Source organism: Caenorhabditis remanei, chromosome IV (genome assembly GCF_010183535.1).
Source record: "Caenorhabditis remanei strain PX506 chromosome IV, whole genome shotgun sequence".
Classification (NCBI taxonomy): domain Eukaryota; kingdom Metazoa; phylum Nematoda; class Chromadorea; order Rhabditida; family Rhabditidae; genus Caenorhabditis; species Caenorhabditis remanei.
In genome coordinates, this window is record NC_071331.1 from 16,163,872 (window position 1) to 16,184,194 (window position 20,323).

Genomic DNA, 20,323 nt, shown 5'->3' on the forward strand with positions numbered 1-20,323 from the left:
GAATCCGATCGACTCACTCGGTTTCAAATAAATATTTATGAATTGCTCTATTCTTTTGTTCCATTTCCCAATTTTCTATATTGTCTTGTTGATTATCCTTATCCATAATCGATTTCAGAATGGTGAACTCTCAACAAGACTACATCAGTGTTACCGTACTCTTCGTTGTGAATCTTCTCAATTATGTAGACCGATATACAGTTGCTGGTGTGCTCACTCAAGTTCAAACCTATTATAATATTTCTGACAGTTTGGGAGGTCTAATTCAAACTGTTTTCCTCATTTCCTTCATGGTATTCTCTCCAATTTGTGGATATCTTGGAGACCGTTTCAATAGAAAATGGATCATGATCGTTGGAGTTGGAATATGGCTTGGAGCAGTTCTCGGATCCAGTTTCGTTCCTGCTAACGTGAGTTTAATTCAGAGTTTGATTGATGACTCATATATTTATTTCTAGCATTTCTGGCTATTCCTGGTTCTGAGAAGTTTCGTTGGAATAGGAGAAGCATCATACTCCAACGTGGCTCCTTCTCTGATATCTGATATGTTCAATGGACAAAAAAGGAGTACTGTATTTATGATATTCTACTTTGCCATCCCAGTTGGAAGTGGTCTCGGGTTCATTGTTGGATCAAATGTTGCCACATTAACTGGACATTGGCAGTGGGGAATTCGTGTTTCTGCAATTGCTGGATTCATTGTTATGATTGCTTTGGTTCTATTCACTTATGAACCAGAAAGAGGAGCTGCTGATCGAGCAGGTGGAGAGGCCAAGAATACTGTACTGACTACAAATACAACATATTTCGAAGATCTTGTCATTCTTATGAAGACTCCGACTCTTATTGCGTGCACATGGGGTTACACTGCACTTGTCTTTGTCTCGGGAACTCTTTCTTGGTGGGAACCTACAGTAATCCAACATTTGACTGCGTGGCATCAAGGGTTAAATGATACAAAAGAGCTTGATCCTGCTGATAAGGACAGAGTTGCTCTCTACTTCGGAGCCATCACAACAGCTGGTGGTCTCATCGGAGTAATTTTTGGATCGATGCTTTCAAAATGGCTAGTTACTGGATATGGACCATTCAAAAGATTTCAAACGGAAAGAGCTCCACCATTGGTTTCTGGAGCAGGAGCTCTGTTGGCTGCTCCATTGTTGTTGATAGGAATGATCTTTGGAGACAACAGTTTGGTTCTTCTGTACATTATGATCTTCTTTGGACTCACATTCCTTTGCTTCAATTGGGGACTCAATATTGATATGTTAACTGTGAGTTTGGATTCAGGAGACTTCCTCCTTCTGATTATCTGAGTATCCTTTTTCAGACTGTAATTCATCCAAACCGTCGAAGTACCGCATTTTCATACTTTGTACTAGTTTCCCATCTATTTGGAGATGCTTCTGGACCATACCTGATCGGTTTGATTTCTGATTTAATTCGGCATGGTTCGACTCTTCCAAAAGACCAATATCATTCTCTGGTCACTGCAACATACTGTTGTGTTGCTCTTCTTCTTATCTCGGCTGGTCTTTATTTCGTTTCTTCTCTCACTTTAATCAGTGATCGAAGGAAATTCAGGATGGAAATGGGTAAGATTCTTTCTCTGTTTCAACTCAATATCATTCTTTTTCTCTACAGGTCTTGATGACTCCCAGTCCAAACCAATTCGTACATCAACTGATAGTTTGGAGAGAATAGGAACAAATGATGAAGTCGCCTCTTCCAGATTATAATTCCTTTTTTGCTTTAATTGTTCATAATTTGGGTTTATGTATGATTAAATTGACGGGTTTTGTCTTTTTCGGATCAGAAAGTTGTCCGCATTTTGTTTATGATGTTTCATTTAAATAAAGATTTAATGTATATACTTGTCGGAAAAAGAAAAACGAAATTGAAAACTGTTCTTCTAATTACGATCATAATTAGTTTCTGACTTTTTTACTTTTGTCATTTGATTGTATAATTTGGACATTGATAATTTCATTATATAAATAAAAATAACAAATAATTTAGAAAAGAAGACGGGCCGAACGAAGGGGGCAACTACAGTACGCTGCGTCTGGTCCAGGAGATCCTGGTGGTCCTTCTGGTCCTGAAAAAGAGAAATTTTAGTAATTCCATCTTGAATAACAATGTTTACCTGGTTCTCCTTCAACTCCTCTTTCACCATCAGCTCCTGGAGCCCCAGTTGGCCCTTCTTCACCTTCTGGTCCCGGAATACCTGGTTCACCGTCTTTTCCTGGCAAACCTTCAATTCCAGCCAATCCAGGTGCTCCTGGTGCTCCTGGCATTCCAATTTCTCTTGTTCCATTGGCTCCTGGTGTACCATCCACTCCTTGTTCTCCATTTTCTCCCGGCTCTCCAGCATCTCCTGGTTCTCCAACAACTCCTGGCGCTCCATCTTTTCCAACTTCATAATTATCATTTCCTGGTGGTCCCGGTGGCCCTTGTTCTCCTTGCTCTCCATCAGGTCCTGGTGGACCAGGTTCTCCAGCAGGGCATCGAATGCATGGAGGTCTTTGATAAATGAGTGATTGATCGAATAGTGGGAAATCTGGTCCAGGTTGTCCTGCGTCTCCATTCCAACCATCATCTCCGGGTGCTCCTGGTTCTCCAGGTGGTCCGATCGGACCAGGAGGGCAATTATTCACTTTATTCATACATCCACATTTTGATTCACCACTTCTCTTCTGTCTGACAACTGAACGATTGATTTCTATCATATCATCCCAGGCTTCGGTTGCAAATCTCTGGGAAAATTAAAGGTTTAAAAACCTGGGTGCTGACTTTAGTATAGTATTACAACACAATAATAGCAGGAATCTCGTGTATTCACTTACATTGAATTCAGCCACATCATCAAGAGCAGTTGAATAAAAAGTACGAAAATCGGCAAAAATGAGCAGACCAGCAGTTATGTATCCAACTACAAGAATCGAGGATACTGAGACGGCTGCGCAGATGAGATTATTCGACATTGCAGCTGCTTCCTGTCATTTCATCCCATCCAACCGGCCTTATATACTATCCGCCTTAATGTCCGTTTAATGAACGATCGCGCAATTTTCTCATCATAATGCGCTTACTTTAAACGAATTCATTTCATGTTTATAGGTGTTTATCAAATAAAAACAACACAAATACAAATCGAAATCTGAGTGATGAAAAGACGACAGATAGTTTTATTGGAATTAGAATCCATACTTCTGTCTCGCCATTCTTTTCGACTGTTTCTGCTCTGCCCATTGATCTTTGAGCTGCTCCTCACGAGCGACGGCCTGAAAACAGAATTATCAAGAAACAATTGAAAGATAAAAGATAGTTACCAAGCTGGCCAAATATGTAATTTGATGCTTTCTTCTTGAAGTTTGTCCTTGTGTCTGCACTTGTGGAATTGGTGCAGACGTGGCTTCAACGAATGCACGATGTCCCAGATTTTTGATTATATTTGTTTTCACATCAGGTCCGAGTGCATCATCAACATTTACGTCAACAATAGAATTTGCCATTTCATTGATTGATCGTCTCTCTTCTGATCCAATGTCATGCGAGAACCTCATCAAAAGCTTATGAGCCTGTTCGTCCGTAATTTTTCGATGAAGCCACGCGTTTGAAGCAGTGGGTCCTTCTTGGGGTCCATCTTCTTCTGGCATTTGATACATTTCACTTGGATCAATTTCGTCTTCCTCGGTTGGTCTTGAAGGCCCAACAACATCCATACTGCTATTTGTAGCCATGAATGGTACTTCTGAAGAAATCTCTTCTTTCCGTATGGGAGCAGACGAAAACCCGAAAAAGTCAGTTGAATCATCGTCCTCCTCATCGCTTTCTTCCACTATTTTCGGAGCAGGTGCAGGTGTGAATATCGGTTGTGAAACGGGAGTCTGAAAGAAAAACAATACAATTATATATTATATTAGAACTGATTATCATGGCTTACTAAAACTCACTTTTTTGGTCACCGAATGAGGGATCAACGATTTATCGAACACGTTCGCCCCATCCGACCGATTATCCCTTCCTTTGGGAGCTGGCAAATTAGATAAAAATCCAAGACCAGCTTTTTGTTTAACTGGAGAAACTTCCTTTTCATCGGTGTCGCTGTCATCGCTTGAGTTATTTCCGGCAATACCCGCAAGAGCACCGAACGCAGAAATGACAATTTTCCCTGTAAAAACAAGTAAAGAATGAAGAGCTGAAGAAACCGACGCAAATTACCTTTCTCTTTCTGTACTCCACTACTAATTTTTGGAATTTTATTGCTTTTTCCTGCCTTCTTTGCCAATTTTTTCTCCTTTTTCTTTTCTTCCTTTTGAGCTTTTTTCGAAGCTTTTTTTTCAAGTTTTCGTCTTGCTTTTTCTGCTAGCTTTTTTTCCCAGTCTTTTGGTTGTACGATTTCCTCCAAAACATCTTCGTTTTTTGCGTTATAGACATCTGCTGCACTCGAATTAACTGGAACAAAAGGCTCAATACACTTACTTCCTAGTGGTTTGTTACCTGAGTTATCAAAAAATGAATCTTCGTCAAGAAGACCAGATTTTTTGGGTGCTGCAGATGTCTGAAAAACTATTTTTTCGGAGACAGAACAATTGGGGCATACTTTTTGTTGCGTTTCTTCTTCCTGATCACTTTCTGAATCGCTTCCAGCGTAATCTACAAGTCCCATGATCAGAGAATTCGCTTGTAGACAGTCGAATAGTTCGCAGCAGAATAAAGTTTTTCGAATATCGATTTGTTTGTCCTCGTGGACTACACGGGAGATGGACTGCAGTTGCGCTCAACCGCGCACCCCGCGAACAAAAACATTTTGAATGCGCGCAACAAAAAATGCTTGTTTTTCACTGAATTTTCCCAATTTCTCGAAAAGAAACTATTTTTTTCAGCTCAATGCCAGCCAAAAGCCGCGTTCTCGCTGAAAAAGATGTACGCAAAATGACATGTGACAAACTGAGAAAAGAATTGAAGAGCAAACGTCTCTCCGTTGTAGGAAAAAAGTCGGATTTACAATCTCGACTCGTAGAGGTAGTTAACAATTAATTAAAAACATTATTTCGAACAATTATCATTGCATCATTTTCAGTATTTGAATAATCAAACCGACGAACAACAAAACGCAGTAATTAACGAAGAACCAGAAGAAGATCATCATCAGCAAGATGAAGTTGCAAACATCGACGAACCCATGGAAACAGAGGATACTGAGACACCATTCAACCGCACTTTTACAGTCGAGGAAGCTGGCGATGAGGCACAAAACCGATCAATTCGTGAGTTTCAGATTTTGAAAAATAATATAAGAAATATGATTTGTAGACGAGAGAACTCCAACTAATGCTGTTGGTCTAGTTCTCGATGAGGATGCAAAACATAAAATGTGTGCTGATCTGGGCATTGACTTGCAAAACTTCGAAGTGAAGTCTCGTCCAAGAACACATCGTGCCTCATCAAGAAAATCTCTCCGTGCTGCAACGACTTCAGATCAATCGTCCGAGCAATTGGAAGAACCCATCGAAAATAGAGAAGCTACCCCTATCCGTCAACGTGAGGCATCTACCGGACGAGACAGATTTGCATTGCTACATGCGAAAGAAATGGAAAAAGAAGAAACTTTAGGAGAACGACGTGAAAGAATGCAGAAAAGACATGAAGATTTGACGACAAATGTTCCTGATGCCTTCAAGAGACTTGCCACACCGAAGAGTGTCAAAAAACGGGAGCCACTCGATAGATCTGCGAACAGGTAACCATATTCACACAATTAACTAATTTAAAACGATTTTTAAGATCTGCTGGTAGAAATTGGATGGTTCAGAATCCAGCTCAAATGACATTCAAATTCGGAGAAGATGAAGTTAGCGATTTTGCCTCTGTTGCAAACTCCAGAAAAGAGACAGGGGAATGTTCATCATCTTCTACGGCCAATGTGACCAAGAAACCAGCATCAAGAGCTAGAGCTCGTGTTGATGTCAAACAATTGACCAGAATTCCAGGGCCAAGCCGTAACGCAATCACTCCAAGACGTGGAACGTCGAAAAATATAATATCATCAACGGTCCCAGAAGATGACACCTTCACCGATTATATCTCAACTCCAAAAGGTTCCACTCCAAATAGAGGTAATCTGAATGCATATCTATCTTCACTCTTCATATACGTTTCTCTTTCAGTTCCTAAGCGTGGTGGATACACTCCACACACTTCCAAGAAAGTGTTTGTCGACACGACTCAGCTGACTGATCGCGAATATACTTTGGCCATGGAAGAAGGCCTAATCCCTGGAAGACCGACTACTATGTCTAAACTAGAAAGCCGCCAGCTAGAAAACAAAAAACGCCGAGACGATATCATTGCTCTCAAGCGAAAGATGAACATCAAATAATTTTTAATTCTATCACATTCTCTAACTCTCATTCCTACTTTTGCAAGTTCGTGTCAATAATAACTTGACTTCATTTTGTAAAATATTTCATTGTTCCACCTTTGAGTTCCCAAAAAAACATTTTAAAACAGTTTAAGAAGTTGTTTCTGTTTTTCATATCACTGTTTCTATTCAGTAGTTGCTATTCTTATCTATGTATCCACATTTATTATGACTGCTTAGAATACTGCAAAGTTTTTGACCTTAAAAACCTGGTTCCTTTCCAGAAATTGAAATGGCACTGTGGGTCGACAAATATCGCCCGAAGGAACTTATAGGAAAGGATGGCGTGGACTTTCATCTTGAGCAAGCCAATCATCTCAAGTTTCTTTCTGGCGATTGTATGCCACATCTACTGTTCTGTGGCCCAAGTGGAGCTGGCAAAAAGACACGTATTAAGTGTCTTCTCAGGTAAAAATATAGGTTTTCCCGAAACCGACTTAACGTGCCCTAATTACATAAGCTACTGAAAATTTCTTATAGAGAACTCTATGGAGTCGGAGTCGACAAAACACAACTCATTATGAAGCCGTTCACTACTCCTTCCAATAGAAAACTGGAAATTCAAACAGTTTCCAGTAATTATCACGTTGAGATGACACCATCAGATGTTGGAATTTATGATCGAGTCGTTGTGCAGGATCTTGTCAAGGAAATGGCTCAAACTTCCCAGATTGAAGCTTCATCGCAAAAATCGTTCAAAGTAGTTGTTCTGTGTGAAGCTGATTCTCTCACTCGTGATGCACAACATGGTCTTCGTCGAACAATGGAAAAGTATGCAAACAACTGTAAAATTATTTTGTGCTGTGAATCGCTTTCCCGTATTATCGAGCCGCTTCAATCTCGTTGCATTATCATAAATGTGCCAGCACCCACTGATGAAGAAATGACAAGCGTTTTGATGAAAGTTATTCAGAAGGAAAAACTGGAAATGCCGCTGAACATTCTGCAGAAAATTGTGGAAAAGTCGGAAGGAAATCTTCGGCGAGCGATTCTGATGACTGAGGCTATAAAAATGGAAAATGAGAATGGAATTTCAACAAACGCGCAAATTCCAGTTCCTGAATGGGAAATTTACCTTCAAGAAACTGCTCGCCTTATTCTTCAAAAGCAAACCTCTGAAGTACTGCTGAAAGTAAGAGAGAGGCTTTACGAAGTTTTATCCAGACTCATTCCACCTAATATCATTCTCAAGGTAAGAATAGTAATCACAGCATCTCTAAAATCTAAATTCAATTTTCAGAAACTACTCGAGCACCTGCTTCCCAGTTGTCCGAATTCCATTGTCCGCGAAGTTGTCAGCGAAGCTGCGTGCTCTGAGCACCGTCTTGTAATGGGCCAAAAAGCGATTTACCATCTCGAAAAATTTGTTTCATCCTTTATGGATATTTACCTTACTAATGCGTCTAAACTGAAGTGATTATACACACCATAATTTATCCTATTACGGTTTATCTGATCTTATCTCTTTTTTGTCCGATGAAATGAAGTACTATTTTAAACCATTAAATATCTCTTCCGAAGTGCTACAAGATTTAGCCAGGTTTTTTGTTTTAACTGGTGCTTTGTGGTATATATTAAAATAGTTTATACAACAAAAGCATATGAATATCGCACAGCAAACCATAAATAAACTGAAAGCTTGTAGTAATCATTGATAAAATTGAATTTATGCGTCGCTATCACGAGGAGGCTGAGCTTTCGAACTCTGAGCTGATTTAAGAAGACGATCCAGCTGTGCCTGAGTAGCAGCAGAGTCCATTGGTTGTGTTGAAGTGGCTGGCGCATTCGGTTTGTTCGGTTTATCCTGAAGAACCATATAAATGAGGTTTTAACCGACACTGTACCTTAAGCAAGTTTGAAAAGAAGTTTGCAAGCGGGCTATCTTTATCGGCAGGTTCTTCTTGCATTGTCCGCTGCTTTGGTCCAGAGCTAGTGGTTGCCGTTTGAAGAGTGTCTGCTAATCGTTTGAGAAACGCTTGATCCTCTTCAGCTTCGATCAAATGTTCTTTAGCGACTGGTCTCAACTTGTCACGAGTAGGTTCGAGAGCAGAATCTGCATCGGGGATTGACTCCTAAATGGTGACACTGTGCTTCTTATAATAAGGATGGATAATATCTCTACGCGATCAGAATAAAAGTTTTATTTATTATAAAACTCACTCGAATGATATCAATTTTCTTTTCACCATCCCATCCAGCAGGGACAAAAATGGATTCTCTTTCAATAACTTGAGCGGCGCTGGTGAAAGCCGTTCCAAACGAACGATGAACAATATACTTCTGGAGTAACTGAATATTTTTCGACTCCTTGGTACTCGTAAAAATGAGAGTGGCTCCGAGGCTTAAACATAATTTGCGAAGCTGAATGTTGATTTTGGCAAACTGCGAATCGGTGAATTCCTTGCCTAAAACTTTGACAGAGGGTTTCACTGATATCAAAAGACTAACTAACCCAGATCAGATTTAGTGATCACGACCATAAAAGTAACTCCACAGTTTTCAGTGAGTGTTCCTTGGTCAAGAGGAAGCAAACTGTGCTCATCGGCGAAATTCCCAACAACAGAGGTGCTCATTTGAGATTGAACTGGATCAACATATTCTTGCCACATTCTTTCTTCTGAAAATTTTTTTTATAAATCGTGAGAACAGTAATGAGCAACTAACGCTGGTTTTTCCCGGCCTTCAGGTCTTCTTTCGAGAAATGTTTCTGAGCTTGTTCTGTGCAAACATTAGCCCATCTTTTCAAAGAATGGATAAGGTCTGAAACATTAAAAAATGTTATTTCCAAATTATCAATAACTAACTCGGATTTTCAATGCTCGCAGAAAGAATGAATATAACTTCCGATGGAGTTGCCGGAAGAGCATATTTAAGAAGAGAAGCGCAGCTCTCATTGCTGTCCAAAGACCAAACAGGAATTTGAAGCAGCTCTGATGGGTTCAAATTCGCTCCAGCAGTTCCCAATTGATAAGCATAACTAGCATCACGAGCATCATTCTGAACATGTAGAACACGATACCCCAATAACGATTTTGGTTTCACAGTGCGATCAGATTTGTCAAGTCGGCCAAGAAGAGAAGATTTCCCGCATCGATTATCTCCTAGAACAATCACAGTGCTTCCTTGATTAGTGTTAGTCTTTTTCGATGCAAGAACTTCACGCCTGGAAAAAACAAAATTCCTATTGTTTCCTCTCTTTCAAAATAGCTACCAGATTCCAACTTCATCGTCGGTTGAGGAATATAGAACAGGGAGAACTGCATTAGCTGTATCATCTAATTCTTGAGGTTGAGCTGTCGGTGACATTGTTGCTGAACTTCACAGATTCAGAGTTCAGTGCTATGGCAGTTGGTTGGATTTCAAAAGAGCTTGATTAACCTGCGTCTCTCCCGAATGAATTGTGTTTTTGTTTCGCTTCAAAATATCACTTTCGTGAAATAGTATGCGCCTTTAAAAATAGTGCAAACACTATGACGACTAGGTGCAGATGTTTTTTTTGCGTTTTGTGAATAATGATGCGAAAATCATTGAAAACTATTTAACGTTATTCTTTCCCTAATACTTTTTTATATACAACAGATGTTTAAATACTGAACTAATTGCAGAACTTCTCTCGTAGCAAGGCTCTCTTTGTTTCATGCTTTATGAATTCTATTCAAAATATTCAACAGGTTCTCAATTTACAAATTCGTTTTTTTATTCCTAGATTTCAGCTTCGTGAGTTCCTAACAGTTTACAATACACTCAGTGAACGTTGCTTCAACGCTTGTGCACGTGACTACACCACATCGACACTTACAAAGGACGAAGGATCCTGTGTCAGTCAATGTAAGTGAATAATAGTGTACACGTGAATACTTTAGGAATAGCCAATATTTTTTAGGTATTGACAAGCAGATGCTAGTGAACCGTCGGTTTATGCTAGTATTTGCAGAACAAGCTCCAAAAGCACTTTTCAAACAAGGCGAACAGTCACCAACTGAGGCAATTAAATCAGCGAAGCCGGAACAAACTCCAGCATCACAAACTACTGAAACACCAACTGTCGAAGAAGACAAGTAGGTTTTTTAAATTGTATTCCTTCGAAATGTTATAGCGTTTTCAGACAATGAGTATTATCTCTGAACATGGCTTCCGTATTGACGGAAGACGTCCAGCTCAAATACGTAATATCAATACTCGTCTCGGTTTGAACAGAAACGCTGAAGGCAGTTGTTATCTTGAACATGGAAATACTAAGGTGAGAGATAATTGATATCAATAAATCATGATTTTTTACTTTCTTAGGTTCTATGTGCTGTGTACGGCCCGTACGAAGGTAAAGCTTCGAAACGCCTCGAAGACAGATGCGCTATAGTTTGTCAGTACAGTACCACAACATTTTCGGGTCTCGAGAGGAAAAATCGTCCACGTGGTGATCGAAAATCAACAGAAATCAGTAGACTTCTCGAAAAAGCTTTTGAATCTGTTATTCTGACAGAATCATTTCCAAGATCTCAAATCGATATTTTCTGCGAAGTCATACAAGGGGATGGTTCTAATTTAGCTGCATGTGTCAATGCTACTTCACTTGCTCTTGCTGATGCAGGAATCCCGATGAAAGGCATCGCCTCTGCTGCTACATGTGGAATTGTTGATGCGAAACCAATTGTTGATTTGACATCAAGAGAGGAAACCGATCTTCTTCCTAGAGTCACAGTAAGCGGTTTTTCAAGTATAATACTACTACTACATTCTAAATTTCAGCTTGCTACAATTTGCGGTCGCGATGAAGTTATTTTGGTCGAGCTTCAAAATAGGCTACATATTGATCATCTGTCGGTAGTCATGGATGCCGCAAAAGCAACTTGCGCCGATGTATATGAATGCCTCGCTGTAGTCGCTCAACAACATCTCAAAGCTTGCGCCCCCATTCTAGGCCATTAGACGTTTTCAACCGATTCTCCTTTCTTGATTCTTCATTTTTGTTCATCGTTCCAGCTGTTGATATTTTTATTTGTTTTTATAAATAGTTTCTGAAATTTCAACCCAATGTCTGCTTGAGCGAGTATTAAGTCTCTTCCTATTGTTTCCTCAGAATCTCTCTAGTGATGCCGAAAATATAAACGATTCAACTAATAGATACAGAATGTGGAGCCGTGGGTTAACATTTGTCCGAAACAGCTTGGCGAATCAGAGCTGCCGTTTTTCGGTTGCAGCTTCAGGTAGTACGACAGAAATCGATGGTACAGCTAATAACTTCAGTTAATAAACTTATATTTTTCTTACAGATTTTCTTCATTCAATCAATACTACAACTGTTCAGGTCCCCTCTAAAAATACCAGAACGTTAGAGACAGCTACGGAGTTCTTTCGTGTAAGAAACATTTCAAATATTGAAGTTTAACCGAATTATAAAATTCAGTGGTTAGATCAGAATCCGGTGAAGTCCATTAATCACTTTATCAACGCGGCTCAAATGTCCATCACAGTAAGAGCAGATGACCAGAAAAAAGTGTTTGCAATGGTCGAGAAAATGGCAAACAACATTCTTCCAACCTGTTATGACAAATTTGGAGTGCTCGAAATAGTTGATTCCCTGAGATTCCTATTGCAAATAAACCCGAAAAGCAAAGTAGTAAACGACGTTCAAAAATTATTTTTAGAAAAAGGTGAAACTGAGCATCAGGAATTAAACGAAGAAAAAGAATCTCAGGCATCACATCCGCTGATCTTCAAGATGTTCCATTCAACACTATTGTTATGTTCATTCGATACTCTGATTCCTCAGTCAACGAAAAAATTCTCAACATTCTCGCGGACGCTTTGATTCGTAGAATTGAAAAGTAAGTTATTTACTTGAGAATTGATTTATAACTTAATTTCAGAGAACTTGGAAATTCTTCTGATCTACTAGCAATTTTAGCTGGAAAAGGATACGAAAAGTCGAAATGGTTTCACAATGCAAAATTTGTTGCAGCTGCAGAAAAACTTGTTAGAGTTATGGGAACGCCTGAGAAGTGTGCCCTTCTTAAAATAATGGGAAACCATAAACAAAGGAACAAGTTGCTACTTAATACAATTGTCAACTCCATATCTTATTCAAACGAATGTTTGTCTGTGCCCCAAATTGTTAGTGTCACAAGTTCCTGCTCTTCTCTGACATTCTATCCTCCAAAGATTGCCAGAAAAATTTCCGAAGATTTGGAAAAGAATTCTAACGTTCTTAGTGCTTGGGACGATATAGTCGCTATCGCTGATGCATTTGTAAGAATGAGAATGGGTGATGAAAAGTCGTGGAGTTTGCTAGTTCGGTGGGCTGCAGAGAATGTGAAGCAAGCCAATGTCGGACAGTTAAGCAGATTTGTGTCCGGACTTGCCAGAGTAGGAGAACCATCTGGAAAGCCTCTAGCAGCTGCACTGAAACCATTGTTAGCCCGAGAGAAAACATCAACACCTACTTCATGGCTCAATATTGTATACTCTCTTGCATACTTCCATGAACTTGATGCCAAACACGCTGACTCAGTTTTGAATCAAAGTTTCGTCGATCAGATAATGAACTCGACAATGTAAGATAGTAAAAAAAATTATATCTCACAACTTTGCATTTTTCAGGGAAATTCACGATCGTCTGCGGAAGGCAATCACTTTACTGATGATTAGTTCTGCAGCAAAAATTGATATGCAAGGAGAATACAAAGGTCCGACTGTCAAAAAGGAAACGTTCGCTCGGTTTGGAATTAATTTCGATGCGAAAACCATTAGAAATGCACGACAATTAAAGTACTCTAGCGATCACAAAGAATGCGATGAAATTTTTCTCAAAACACTGTTCAAGATAGCTCCACAAGATACTCATTGTCAGCTTCCTAATGTGGAAGAATGCGGAGCTTTTGTTGATGTTTACGTAATGCCCGATCCGGTAACACAATACGTAATAAGTAACCACAATATCAAAAATATTCTAGGAAACTGAGCTCCTCGTCAGTACGACACAATGGGGCTCTAGAAAACCTCGTCCAATTTTCTTCTATGGATGGATGCAGACAAAACAGGTATGAATCGAATATAATCATATCAAATTATGGCTTTTTCAGAACACGGAGATGGAATCTAGTGAATTAAAAATCCTTGGCCAAGAACAGCTAGGGCTTCGTTTGATTCGAGCTAACGGCTATGATCCAGTGGTTGTATTCAAGTCAGAATTCGATTACTGTGCGACTGATATAGAAAAAGTGAATATGTTGCGGAATAAAATTCATAAAGCTATTTAATGAAAAGGCGTTTAGATAATAGATTGTTGTTATTAGTTAATTGTTTTCGATTCCAATTTTTGAATGAAGTTTTCATAGTCTCAACTTTTTTTTTTCCAACGAATGGTCTAATCCACTATAATTACTGAAACATTTTTTCTCATCATTCTATATTTTTACGAATCAGACCATCATGGACGTAGTTACCTTACTAACCGAATTAGAAGAAACCAAACCTACCGAAAAAGATTACGTTTGTGCTGTTGCTGATGATATCATTCGTATGGTAGATGGAAAAACGAAACGTGTTGCCATCTACGTTGTATTCTTGGTAAGAATACAACTAGAATTTTAAGAATTTTGAACTTATGCAGGAAAATCTTATTTTGACGGAACCTTTCAAGCTTCTGTACTACAATAACAATGATCGTGTGACACAACTGCCAGGATTATTCGCAAAACAAAAAGGATTCAATATGTGGCAAGTAAAATAGAACGAAGTCCTGTTATGAAAACGAAATGCTTAGGTCAGAGTATGAAGGCCCTCAACTGAAAAGATATATAGGTGATTATATCAAACTGGATTTCGTCCAAAGTACAAAAGGAAAGAACGACGGAGTCATCTACACGTGATTAGTTTAATGTACACTTCTTGTGTGAAAGGTTTACTTTCAGATGGACCGATCATTATTCAAATCGTAAAGATTCTTCTTCACCAGAAACGCCTCGCCATTTGAAAGGTCCCCGATCTCCAAATAAAGGCCTTTTCCTAATCCTCAACATTCAAGATGTCAGTTATATCAATTATTTATCAAAATAATCGCTGAAATTATTTTAGACAAGAATCATGGTTTTGTCAGAAAAAGCTTTCGGCTCATATAATGCTATGAAATTCAGAAGTGAAGTTATTTCTAAAAATATTGCTTACTGCAATATTGGGCCTGGGTATGATTGTGACTCAGCTAAGCTAATGAAATTGAAATGCGGACATTGTTTCTGCATAGAACAATGGGCTAAATGGTCGAATAATAAACGGACACCGTGCGCCATCTGTAATACGCCAGGTTTTGTACAGTTCAGATAACAATCAAATAACAATTTACTACCATTTCAGATGATGGAGAAATAAGATTGAAGCTCCGCCACGGACCTTGCCCTATTGACATGTGTATCCAGGATCAGAATCCGAATCAGCTAACTGCGGGTGCAGTCCTCATTCCTTGCGGGTGAGTACAAGCTCTACTGATAATCTTAAAACCCAAAGCCTACTTTAAGCTGTCGTATCCGATGTCAAAAATTAGAAGATGTTTACAACAAGTACAGAAGTGACATAGAACCAATTTTAAAAGTTCTCTCGATTTGCCCGTATGATGCCTGTAAGAAGAAAGTCACCGACATTAAACCCATCCGTATGGGTTAATCCCACTGGCCCTTTCCTCCCCTTCCGTTCGCTTTAATATATTTCCTGCCAAAACACTACTACTCTATTTCGTTTGTAACATTATATGTTCTGTTTTACAAACTGTATTTTACACACAATGAAACTCGTCCTCATCTAATAAAGAGTACATGCAAAATCAAAAAAGTTGCGCAATTTTTCAATCGGAAATGTAAATCTCATAACAGACCAATATCTTCGACTTTTTAGCCAATTTTACGTGCATCGTTCCATCGATTTCCCAGAGTGGACTGTGCTAATTTTCATTTTTCGTCGTAACGCCCTCGCCCAACTTAAAAAAAAAGGCTTTTTAGATGTCCCGTGCTGAACAGTTCCCGGAAGCTATACAAAAGTTCATTGTTCGAGGAGCCCCGCCCACAATGATCTACATTCCGAATTGGATCGATGAAGATGAAGAAAACTTGTACAAATCATGCATCGAAAATGCACCCCAACCGAAGTGGCGTGTGTTGGCTAACAGACGTCTTCAAAACTATGGAGGAGTTGTTGGAAAGTCAGCTCTAATTCCAACTGACGACTTCCCAGTGGTTGGTTGCAATTCTGTTCGAATAAATCAAAAATTATTGTTTTTAGGAGCTCAAATATTTGATGACGAAGATAAATGACCTCGAAATCTTCAAAAATCCGGTCAATCACGTACTGGTGAACGAGTATGAACCAGGGCAAGGAATCATGCCACATACTGATGGGCCCGCGTTTCACCGAATCGTTACGACACTGACGGTCGGTTCGCATTGCTTCCTGGATATGTACGAGCCGGTGGATCCACAGGTAGAATTGAATTCAAAATTTTTATTTCACAGAAATAATACTCAAAAAATAACACACTACCCATAATTAAAATTAATAGCAAGTTAGAATCATCCATTAAAACCATACTTGCAAACCGGGCCGAAACGGGCCGACACGGGCCGGGGCGTAACTCGCTTCAAACTCAATATTATGAGCTCAAAAATATACCAAAATGTAGATCTCGACGAGTTCTATCTCCGTGACCCACTACGGGCCGGATGGCTATTCGTTATTGTGCCGCGGGCCGGACTAGAATGGCTTTTTTGACCATTTTCGCGTTTTTGGCACTTTTTCCCGGCCCGCGGCACAATAACGAATAGCCATCCGGCCCGTAGTGGGTCACGGAGATAGAACTCGTCGAGATCTACATTTTGGTATATTTTTGAGCTCATAATATTGAGTTTGAAGCGAGTTACGCCCCGGCCCGTGTCGGCCCGTTTCGGCCCGGTTTGCAAGTATGATTAAAACTTCTGTGGATTTGTCGGTATCTTCCATTCCTTATTTTCATTAAGGTCAGCTAAAAAACTGGAATCGAGGCTTACTTCTCGCCAGTTTCTCATTCTAGAATCGTCATGAGACATTGAAAAAGGATTTCCTTTTTCTTCTTCATCAACCGATTTGAATGACATTATTCGCCGCAAATTTGCTGCCGACTGTGAATGTGGCATCATCATGACAGGTGCATTCCCTCGTTGTTCTAATTCAACTTCTGACGCTGAACCATGATAATGATGATTTGGAATGTGTGAAGACTCTTCTGAATATAGAAGAGGTACATCCACTTCATCGTAAAACGGATCCTTCCGAAGATCAGGCGTAGTCATCGGGTTATCAGCAATCATCAGACCCATCTGAACCGATTGATTTGTAGATCAATTCGATCAACCATCACTTACCGTTATGTTTCTATCAATTAATGCATTCGTTTCGAAATCGTCGTCATCTTCTCCAAACGGATTCAGCATGACATCAATTACTTTAAGCCATCCCATGTAAAAAATGAATTGAAGGAAGGTCATAACAGGAAAGTATACATCTACTTCATCTACTATTTTATGTTTTTCGACCACGAGTTGTCTGGCGACGATTGATACCAGGAAATACAAATTGACAGCCAAGCATACGAGTTGGGGATACATGAGTGGTAATGGTACCCAATCATAATTGCAAACCCATTCGATATTTGTTCTCCATGTCCTGATCTCAGCTTCCAATTGAGCTTTGAAATAGTCACTTTCGATATATCCATCCTTTCTAGCTTTGTAGGTCATACACAATGCCCAATTAGCAGGAATCCAATATTTTGTTCCCAGCTTGCTATTGTATTTAGTGTCATAACTATTGTACAGTTCCAATTCATGTTTGTTCATGAAACCTGCGGCTACAATAGTTTCCATTGTGGGAAAACGTCTACGAGTTCGCATGCTCATATCACGAAAAACGAGAACTTGAACCAATTCACAGTATCTCATAATGTTTCTACGATAAATCCGGGCTTTTTCGGTTGCTCCTCGTACATAGAGGTTTGCCATTAGTCCAACACTGAAAGTTATAATTTAACATGGATACCGTATAACTGTAACACTTACTTATCAATGAAGCCAATTGTTTGATAAAGTTTAGTCCACCTATTGACTACAGTAGTCACAAAGAATCCAAGGACGAATTCCAATGGAATATACGACAATCGTTTGTCAAAATACCGTACCACCGATTCGAAAACCCTGTAAAACATGAGGTTTTTGGTATTTTCAAAACCACGTCACTTACCGCTGACTGGATTCGCCCATTGCAGTTTTGTAAATAACAGATATGATTCCATAACAAATCAAGAAAATAATTGTTTCCATGTAAACAGCCTTCCAAATTGATCCTTTCCATTTAAAAAGGAGCAGGAAGAATGTCCACGGATGGGATGTCATTATCTCTTTGTTATAATTTATCGTCATTTTTAAAAGCTTTGGAAGGTTTTCTGAAATTTTCAAATAAGAAGTGAGATCAAAAATAGAATATGAAAGAAGAAAGAGAATGACGAATTCAAAGATCGGCCAACGATAGGTTCGCTAGGTTCATCTACCATCCGTTGAAGGCCAATCAGTTCGCAAAACATAAAATGACCAATTCGGGTACTTTAGTGTCGGCAGCATGTGATAAGAGAGAATTACTGTAGGAATGGGAAATAAAACTTCGTCAACTGGTTATTGATTATGCAATGGATCTACCAGCTCGTTTATGAGTCATATTCGTCAAACTGTAAGACAAGAAAACATTTTGAAACAACAGTGACTGTTTGGGAAAATTAATGATCTTCGAACAAGACATCGGTGAGCGACTGACTGTAGATTTGATTAGGATGGTAACATTTTATACTTGAAATTCAAATGGGATTAGAATCAACGAAATTAAATAAAGACGTCTGGTTACTGTACTGAAAACAGAATGTTTGAAAAAGTCATCAGGAAGAAAGAAAACGTCCAGTAACTGAAGAATGGCAGGGCTGTCTTTTCAATATATTTATTGGTTTTATGAGACTGTCTCTAAAAAGTTCGACATGCCAGAGATCATACCGTCAAACACATTTAACAAACATGGTAATGGAATGGCAAATATATGAATCGAGAACCAAAAAATTATGTCAACTGGTGATGAACTGCAAAGAACGATACAATGACGACGGGTTCATTCAGATTCATTCAGCGTCTCGTTGAGTATGACACTATTTTCCGCGTGATTTCTTTGAACTTGACTTCCCTTTCATCCCGCCCCTCACACTGATAAACATATGATTTTCTTCTTTGCAGACATCTCGAAGTGAGGAGGAACGATACGTCGGTTCGATGCTTCTGGAGCCACGAAGTCTCTTCATAATGACGGATCATGCGTATACAACAATGCTTCACGGAATCGCTGAAAGAGAAACAGATCTTGTTGAGCCAGGAAAAGTGTTCAACTGCACGGAAGAGTTGGCGAACAAGAGATTGGAAAGAGACACTCGGATCTCCATCACAGTCAGAAATGTGGAAAAGGTGTCGAAGCTTGGAGTTCTTGATTTACTCAAGAAATAATTGCTCGTTGTTGGTTTTTTTTCTTCAGATTAATTTCAATAAAAATTATATTTTAAAATGGTTCTCCCTAAGGAGTTTCTCACACTTTCAGCGAAATCTTGTAATTTCTAACTGAATAAGCAATCAGAAATTTTATTTAATTAGTTCTGCAAGTTCTGATTGATGACTTTTAAAGTTTTCTGATCTCGTTTCAAGATATCCTTCGAATCATGCACACTTTCCGCATACAAAACGGAGAATCCATAGAAATGAATCTTCATGAATTCTCATCTTTTCTTTCCTCTTTTTTCGCCGAATCATGACAGTTTTGATTTGTTTTGGCAGATGGGACGTCGGCATATGGACGAGTTACGCAAGAGGAAAAGCAACGAGAAGTGACAAATTAGCGGGGAATGAAATGCATAAGCGGTGCGCTAAAAAGATGGTTTCTTCTGATAAAACTTCTTCAATATTGAATTTCTCTTTTCCGCCAAATATTTGACAAATGACATAATATGCGGGAAATTGAACGGAAATTGGGAAATTGAGATGACTTCCAGTTATACTTTTTCAGTAGTTTTGTTTCTCTTTTTTATTTCTTTTTTTTCTATTTGGTTCACATACCCAAAATGTCTTCAATCATCACATTTTCACAACATAAACAATGGACAGTCTTATTTCTTTTCGGCTCTTTTTACTCGTTGTCATCCATCTGTAAGCGAGTTGCCAGAACAGATGCGAAATAACAATAGACAGGTGTGACATGTACAAAGGTATCAAAGGAAGGTGAAATGAGAAATGACAGTACAGTGAGAACACGTAGAGTTCATGAGAATTGTGTTATCACAATAGTGAGAACATAGGTGAAACCGGATGTCTTTTCTTTCTAAGGTGCAATACTCTAATGTGAAGATATCTTTCTGTTACGTTCTTCTCATTCGCTTGCTCACACAGACAACCGGAACAACCGTCTGTCACCATAGCCCCCCTTCTTCCTGTTGGTTATCCTACTGTATTGATTCATGAGTTTCCAGATGGAACGAAATTATTCAGAATTCTTCATGAGTTGTAGTTAGTTGTATACTGTAGGCTATAAGTTCCATGCCTTCAGAAATGTTTCGTATATTCTGATCGTGCTAACGTTTTTAGAAAGTAATTTCTATTCAAAAACCATTATCGCACCAATTTTTCAGTTTCATAGAAATATGGGTGAATTATGTGGCAGTCTCTTTTTAACTTCTGAAAACTTTCTTGGTTTAAAGCGGATAAATCTAGCAAACAATATAATTAGTTACAAAAATACAATCCCTTGTTTGGAAAATATCTATTGCCCTCTAGTATTCTGAAAACAGATAGAAAGTTCTCA

The 20,323-nt window shown here is 39.0% G+C and overlaps 13 protein-coding genes across 13 annotated transcripts; 9 read left to right on the plus strand and 4 right to left on the minus strand.

Moving 5' to 3' along the window:
- Positions 1 to 119: 119 nt before the first annotated feature.
- On the plus strand, positions 120 to 1,739 carry GCK72_014491 (uncharacterized protein; the record flags this gene model as incomplete). The annotated part of the gene is made up of 4 exons (XM_003108248.2): positions 120 to 410; positions 459 to 1,274; positions 1,331 to 1,595; positions 1,645 to 1,739. The coding sequence occupies 4 exons, from the start codon at positions 120 to 122 to the stop codon at positions 1,737 to 1,739; spliced, it is 1,467 nt and encodes a 488-aa protein (XP_003108296.2).
- A 276-nt stretch (positions 1,740 to 2,015) lies between these two features.
- GCK72_014492 (uncharacterized protein) lies at positions 2,016 to 2,984 on the minus strand (the record flags this gene model as incomplete). Its single annotated transcript, XM_053730312.1, has 3 exons — positions 2,016 to 2,098; positions 2,147 to 2,756; positions 2,847 to 2,984. The coding sequence occupies 3 exons, from the start codon at positions 2,982 to 2,984 to the stop codon at positions 2,016 to 2,018; spliced, it is 831 nt and encodes a 276-aa protein (XP_053585084.1).
- Positions 2,985 to 3,197: 213 nt separating this feature from the next.
- GCK72_014493 (uncharacterized protein) lies at positions 3,198 to 4,672 on the minus strand (the record flags this gene model as incomplete). The annotated part of the gene is made up of 6 exons (XM_053730313.1): positions 3,198 to 3,284; positions 3,333 to 3,890; positions 3,957 to 4,174; positions 4,225 to 4,458; positions 4,504 to 4,564; positions 4,607 to 4,672. The coding sequence occupies 6 exons, from the start codon at positions 4,670 to 4,672 to the stop codon at positions 3,198 to 3,200; spliced, it is 1,224 nt and encodes a 407-aa protein (XP_053585085.1).
- Positions 4,673 to 4,893: 221 nt separating this feature from the next.
- GCK72_014494 (uncharacterized protein) lies at positions 4,894 to 6,385 on the plus strand (the record flags this gene model as incomplete). The annotated part of the gene is made up of 5 exons (XM_003108328.2): positions 4,894 to 5,028; positions 5,087 to 5,273; positions 5,320 to 5,746; positions 5,791 to 6,122; positions 6,174 to 6,385. The coding sequence occupies 5 exons, from the start codon at positions 4,894 to 4,896 to the stop codon at positions 6,383 to 6,385; spliced, it is 1,293 nt and encodes a 430-aa protein (XP_003108376.2).
- A 274-nt stretch (positions 6,386 to 6,659) lies between these two features.
- Positions 6,660 to 7,844, plus strand: GCK72_014495 (uncharacterized protein; the record flags this gene model as incomplete). The annotated part of the gene is made up of 3 exons (XM_053730314.1): positions 6,660 to 6,835; positions 6,908 to 7,619; positions 7,668 to 7,844. The coding sequence occupies 3 exons, from the start codon at positions 6,660 to 6,662 to the stop codon at positions 7,842 to 7,844; spliced, it is 1,065 nt and encodes a 354-aa protein (XP_053585086.1).
- A 249-nt stretch (positions 7,845 to 8,093) lies between these two features.
- On the minus strand, positions 8,094 to 9,733 carry GCK72_014496 (uncharacterized protein; the record flags this gene model as incomplete). Its single annotated transcript, XM_053730315.1, has 7 exons — positions 8,094 to 8,165; positions 8,272 to 8,499; positions 8,588 to 8,832; positions 8,880 to 9,044; positions 9,092 to 9,187; positions 9,232 to 9,590; positions 9,639 to 9,733. The coding sequence occupies 7 exons, from the start codon at positions 9,731 to 9,733 to the stop codon at positions 8,094 to 8,096; spliced, it is 1,260 nt and encodes a 419-aa protein (XP_053585087.1).
- A 338-nt stretch (positions 9,734 to 10,071) lies between these two features.
- GCK72_014497 (uncharacterized protein) lies at positions 10,072 to 10,489 on the plus strand (the record flags this gene model as incomplete). Its single annotated transcript, XM_053730316.1, has 3 exons — positions 10,072 to 10,098; positions 10,141 to 10,255; positions 10,311 to 10,489. The coding sequence occupies 3 exons, from the start codon at positions 10,072 to 10,074 to the stop codon at positions 10,487 to 10,489; spliced, it is 321 nt and encodes a 106-aa protein (XP_053585088.1).
- A 46-nt stretch (positions 10,490 to 10,535) lies between these two features.
- GCK72_014498 (uncharacterized protein) lies at positions 10,536 to 11,353 on the plus strand (the record flags this gene model as incomplete). Its single annotated transcript, XM_053730317.1, has 3 exons — positions 10,536 to 10,667; positions 10,715 to 11,125; positions 11,174 to 11,353. 3 exons carry the CDS (start codon positions 10,536 to 10,538, stop codon positions 11,351 to 11,353), a joined length of 723 nt encoding a protein of 240 aa, XP_053585089.1.
- A 202-nt stretch (positions 11,354 to 11,555) lies between these two features.
- Positions 11,556 to 13,683, plus strand: GCK72_014499 (uncharacterized protein; the record flags this gene model as incomplete). The annotated part of the gene is made up of 8 exons (XM_003108159.2): positions 11,556 to 11,652; positions 11,698 to 11,783; positions 11,832 to 12,078; positions 12,123 to 12,252; positions 12,295 to 12,978; positions 13,025 to 13,331; positions 13,378 to 13,464; positions 13,507 to 13,683. The coding sequence occupies 8 exons, from the start codon at positions 11,556 to 11,558 to the stop codon at positions 13,681 to 13,683; spliced, it is 1,815 nt and encodes a 604-aa protein (XP_003108207.2).
- Positions 13,684 to 13,855: 172 nt separating this feature from the next.
- On the plus strand, positions 13,856 to 15,082 carry GCK72_014500 (uncharacterized protein; the record flags this gene model as incomplete). The annotated part of the gene is made up of 5 exons (XM_053730318.1): positions 13,856 to 13,993; positions 14,037 to 14,147; positions 14,501 to 14,726; positions 14,777 to 14,888; positions 14,938 to 15,082. The coding sequence occupies 5 exons, from the start codon at positions 13,856 to 13,858 to the stop codon at positions 15,080 to 15,082; spliced, it is 732 nt and encodes a 243-aa protein (XP_053585090.1).
- A 332-nt stretch (positions 15,083 to 15,414) lies between these two features.
- On the plus strand, positions 15,415 to 16,733 carry GCK72_014501 (uncharacterized protein; the record flags this gene model as incomplete). Its single annotated transcript, XM_003108073.2, has 3 exons — positions 15,415 to 15,648; positions 15,695 to 15,892; positions 16,593 to 16,733. The coding sequence occupies 3 exons, from the start codon at positions 15,415 to 15,417 to the stop codon at positions 16,731 to 16,733; spliced, it is 573 nt and encodes a 190-aa protein (XP_003108121.2).
- GCK72_014502 (uncharacterized protein) lies at positions 16,375 to 17,835 on the minus strand (the record flags this gene model as incomplete). The annotated part of the gene is made up of 4 exons (XM_003108135.2): positions 16,375 to 16,764; positions 16,810 to 17,455; positions 17,503 to 17,637; positions 17,684 to 17,835. 4 exons carry the CDS (start codon positions 17,833 to 17,835, stop codon positions 16,375 to 16,377), a joined length of 1,323 nt encoding a protein of 440 aa, XP_003108183.2.
- Positions 17,836 to 18,750: 915 nt separating this feature from the next.
- Positions 18,751 to 18,978, plus strand: GCK72_014503 (uncharacterized protein; the record flags this gene model as incomplete). The annotated part of the gene is made up of 1 exon (XM_003108103.2): positions 18,751 to 18,978. The coding sequence occupies one exon, from the start codon at positions 18,751 to 18,753 to the stop codon at positions 18,976 to 18,978; it is 228 nt and encodes a 75-aa protein (XP_003108151.2).
- Positions 18,979 to 20,323: the final 1,345 nt, after the last annotated feature.